At 41.8% G+C, this 4,559-nt stretch overlaps 1 protein-coding gene and 1 long non-coding RNA gene across 3 annotated transcripts in view; one reads left to right on the top strand and one right to left on the bottom strand.

The window, feature by feature from the left end:
- RFX4 (regulatory factor X, 4 (influences HLA class II expression)) overlaps positions 1 to 4,559 on the bottom strand; it is a 162,713-nt gene that overhangs the window by 14,485 nt on the left and 143,669 nt on the right. The window contains exon 16 of the mRNA XM_008576416.1: positions 1,703 to 1,865. Within this exon, the coding sequence (XP_008574638.1) occupies positions 1,703 to 1,865 (163 nt within the window). The remainder of the gene's footprint in view (positions 1 to 1,702; positions 1,866 to 4,559) is intronic.
- LOC103593443 overlaps positions 1 to 4,559 on the top strand; it is a 35,768-nt gene that overhangs the window by 25,697 nt on the left and 5,512 nt on the right. The gene's annotated exons all lie outside the window — the stretch shown is intronic.

The raw sequence follows: 4,559 nt of genomic DNA, 5'->3' as shown, positions 1-4,559 counted from the left end.
CCTTTTTTTTTTTTTTTTTTTTTGATTCTTACTATCTCCACTCTGTGGCCTTGTTGTGGTAGTTTAAAACCCCAGGTTGATTGTCCTTCTCCCTCAGCACACCCCAGCACCCCTCCCTTACCCCAGCAAGTGCTCAGGGAAGAAAATCTAGCCCTGAGCAAAACATAATTAATGATGGAAAACCTCTACTCCTGTTGTTTTTAAAGGTCCCATAATATATCCTGAAGTCAAATAGGAAAAAAAAAAAAAAGAAAGAAATTGCTTTGGGATTTATGGGTTTTTTTGTATTACTCAGACCTCTGCTTCCCTATCATGGGGAAGGGTATTTCTCTAAGCTCTCACCTGGGGGAAAACACCATGGTGTGGTCAACCAGGCATCAAAGAGCCGGGTTCTAAGCCAGGCTTCACCACTTTCTAGCTATGTAGCTTTGGGCTACTTATAACCCTGTTTCTCACATCTGTAAAAATGCTGCATGTGGTTATTCTGAGGATCATATGTGTGAGGACACTCTATAAAACAAAGTCCTATGTAAGCATAGGCTACTATTATCACCATTCTTCTTAGTAACATTTTTACAGCAAAGATGCTGACCTGTGATGTGTCTACTCTTCCGTTCCTGAAGGATCAGAAAGCTCTCAGAAATAGTTTTTTCAGAAGTTATTCTAAATATGTGGAAACATACTCTAAAAAGTCCCCTGAGGAAATAATAGCTGCCCTGTTGGCTGCTCAGGGGCGCCTGAACCTATGGAAAAGTACACCAACATCCAGGCCTGTGCCCCCCATCAGGGTCACTGCCTTGCTGCATTATGCTGTGCCACCTGTGTGGAAGGGACCCGAGAGGTCCTCCCCCTCCTGCTCCCATGTCCCCCACAGCTGGTCTGTTGGAATCTGGCCTGTGAGCAGCTGCAGGTGAGGCCTGCTGCACCACATGGTAGCCTCTCTTTTTAACGTCAAGAATGTTTTCCAGATCACTGCTCATTAGATATTGTAAGGTTGTAGTGTCTTTTGTAGCGTCTTTTGATAAAGATAATGCATAATGGCAAAAAGCTACTGTGATTCAGGTAATGTTATCGAATGGATTTGTAGTTTATTCATCATAGCAACATTACTCCACAGATTTGAAAAAAATATGGGCAAAATAAATGGTTGATTTATTTAGTGGACAAAACGCTGCTGGAAACCACAGGGATGTCCTGAACCCCATGAATAAATGGCCTTCCAAGGACCTCCAGCCCGCAGATGGGGAAGCCCTCCTCCACATGGAATCATAAAAGATCAGACCTACTATGAAGCTTTGTGAGGCTACAAAGTGTACAGAGCCACCCAGGGAAACTGCTGAAAGGGTTTTCAGCTGAAGCTTTCAAAGAGTAAAGAGGGAAGAACACAGATTTTGGAGTCAGATGGTTGCTCAGTCTGGGCCCCACCTTTTACCAGCCATGTGACCTTGGGGAACTGAAGTTAATCAACCAAGTCTCAATTTCCTCATCTGTAAAATGGGGTCACTAACACCTACCTACTTACCTCACCTGGCTGTTGTAGGGACTCCATGAGGCAGCTGTCCACAGTATGGTGCTGAGCACACTGTGAGGACTCAGCAAAGGGTAACAACCTTCCTGTCCTTTAAGAAAACAGCTGCCAAATAAAAAACCCCTTTTTAAATAAAATTTAAAAGTAAGGCAGCATCCCAGGAAGGTCACCTACCCATGTTCCTCTCTGTGGGGATAAACTGGTATCCTGTGTGTGACGGAGGAAGATGGCACATGAGTGCTTCTCATACAGGGCAGCTGTTGGGAGTTTTCAGCTGGGGATCCAGCAGCTGTCGTCACCGTGTATGTTAGAGACCATGTGTATGACTGCATCGCTCCTGCAGAGACAAATTAAGATGCATTGGTCACCAACACAGTTCTTTCTTGGAACATTTTAGGGCTTCTCATTGCTCTTAAGCTGAAGGCCAAATCTTTACAAGGCATGTGTCTCTGGCTCTGTTGACCTTACCAGAAGCATCCCCCATCCCCTGCCTTAGTTCTGTCTAGTCCAGCCATGGTATCTTTCTTTCATTTTATCCAGAGTACTATGATTCCCAGTACCATGGGGCCTTTGCACCTGCTGTTTCTGCTGCCTAGGATCCTCACTTGTCCCTCATTCTACATAACTCAATCCAGAGATGCTGTCTCCTAACCCCAGACTTGGTCAGCTCCCACGCTGCACTGTGGGCCTTCATGGCGCCTACTGCAATTTGTAGTCCTGCTCCATTAGTGAATGTAATTTGATTAATGCCTGTCCCCTCACCACAATGTAAGCTCCATGAGGATAGGAGCTTGTCTGTTTTGCTCACTGTTAGATCCCCAGTGCTTAGCACAGAGCCTGGTGGCCAAAGGACTCTCAATAAAAATTTTAAAAGGAAGGAAAGGGAAAGGAAAGATGAAAGGAAAAAAGGAAAAGAAAGGAGGGAGGGACGGAGAACAAAGGAAAGCTTGGGGCAATGTGGCCCAGATAGGCACTACAAATTAACTTTTCAACACTAAACACAGCAGGTGTTAAGGGTCCAACAGATTGCTTTAAGCAAAAATAGGTACTCATACTGGTCAACTACCAAAAATAAAAACGACAAAAAATAGGTAGATTATTGGGCTCTGGCTGTCAACGTCTTTCTGAAGAGTATTAGACAGTGATCTGGACAGTGACCTACTCCATACATATTATTAATTCCATTTTTTTACTTTTTAATTGAATACCTTGAAATTGCTAGGGAGTGGGGGGAAAACTGGCAAAATTAAAAGCCCTCAGATGCTTAGAATTTTATGAGATAGAATTTTTTAAAAAAGTGATAATTTAAGAAATTGCTAATAGCCATACACTCATCGGCAAACTTAATTTCTGATAAATTTTAAAATATGTTAACATAGTGGAAATAAACTTATTTTAGAAGGCTTTTAGCACATGGAAAACTAAAGAATTGGTTAAGGGAAGCCATTTTTAAGGTGAAGAAAAAGAGAAAACTTGTTCCTCCAATTCTATATTTTCTGCAGCAGACCATTTCTACGATTCCTCTGGGAAGAGAAAGGAAAAGGGTTTGGGTTTAAAATTTTAGTTCGTTATATTCCAAGGACTTTGCAAATCACACAGAAGAGTAGCTGCATTGACATAGAGTAGCAGGAGGAAGCAGAGTTGGTGGATTAGCCAGTTATGTGACAGAGACTCAATAAGGAACACCTTTAGTGAAGAAAAAGAGAAAACTTGTTCCTCCAATTCTATATTTTCTGCAGCAGACCATTTCTACAATTCCTCTGGGAAGAGAAAGGAAAAGGGTTTGGGTTTAAAATTTTAGTTCATTATATTCCAAGGACTTTGCAAATCACACAGAAGAGTAGCTGCATTGACATAGAGTAGCAGGAGGAAGCAGAGTTGGTGGATCAGCCAGTTATGTGACAGAGACTCAATAAGGAACACCTTTGAAGGAATGTGGAAATGGAACCCTATTTTAAATGTATCAGTTTGTTACTAAGAGAACGAACCCTGTGTTGCCCTGTGCTAAGTGCTTTACAAATACACTTTAGAGAAACATCATCCCAAGTTCACAGATGAGGAAACTAAGGGTAAAATCCAAAAGAATTTAAGGGAGCATAAAGGAATACAGAAGTCAAGAAGATAATATGAAAATGAGAGCAAAAGAAAAACAAAATTGGAGGCAAAAAATGCAATAAGGAATGAGGTGAAACATGCCTACCCTAAATGTCCAAATTCTTCCTATATATGGGCCTTAAACTTGGCTCTCAGTTTTCCAGGAGCCAATGCTAAAAGGAAAACCTGACAGTTAAGAACCAACCATAATATAGTGAACAAACTGCTCAGGAATATACTGTCCTTGGAATTCAGCTCAAACAGGAGTTCCTTTCAGACGCCCTCATAAATAGGCAATTGCGAACAGTTCAACAGTGTCCTCAGAGAAACCTTTACAGTGGACTCTGTCTTGATTCTCAGGATTGTTCCTTATGTCAATTCTAACTGCAGGCTAGTGGCATCACAGAAAAGTCCAGTTGCAGGGAAACTTAGAATGTTAAATAGCTTGCCCAAGGTCCCAGAGGGAGTGCGTGGCCCAGTGGGGCTCTGAACCCACGTCTCCTACCCACTTTCTTCCTTCTACTGGAATGTCTGTCTGCTCTGGGTCCTGCTTCTGCCGTGTACTGGCTATGAGATCTTGGGCTATGTACTGGCTGTTGAGTACTGGCTATGGGATCTTAAACTTTAGGGGCCTTTGTTTCATCACCTATAAAACAGAGATAATAATATCTATCTCACAGGACTGTTGTGAGGAGTAACTGAGATAACATAATTCAAAAAGCCTGACACATGCTAGCCTTTAAATGACATTCAAACACTCTTCATTAGAAATCCAAGTATTCTTAAGTGAGTCTTTCTTACAGTAGATATTTCTGTATTTCTCATGTCAGATCCCAAGAAAGGTAAGTTTCTTGGGTCAGATTCTATCACCAGATCGAAACTTTTCAATAGCAACAGTATTTAAACCAATTACAGCAAACTTCTAAACATGTTTTTC

The sequence above is a fragment of the Galeopterus variegatus genome, unplaced genomic scaffold, assembly GCF_000696425.1.
Source record: "Galeopterus variegatus unplaced genomic scaffold, G_variegatus-3.0.2 Scaffold1346, whole genome shotgun sequence".
NCBI lineage: Eukaryota > Metazoa > Chordata > Mammalia > Dermoptera > Cynocephalidae > Galeopterus > Galeopterus variegatus.
The sequence above is the reverse complement of the archived record's forward strand: the minus strand, read 5'-3'. Positions and strand labels throughout refer to the sequence as shown.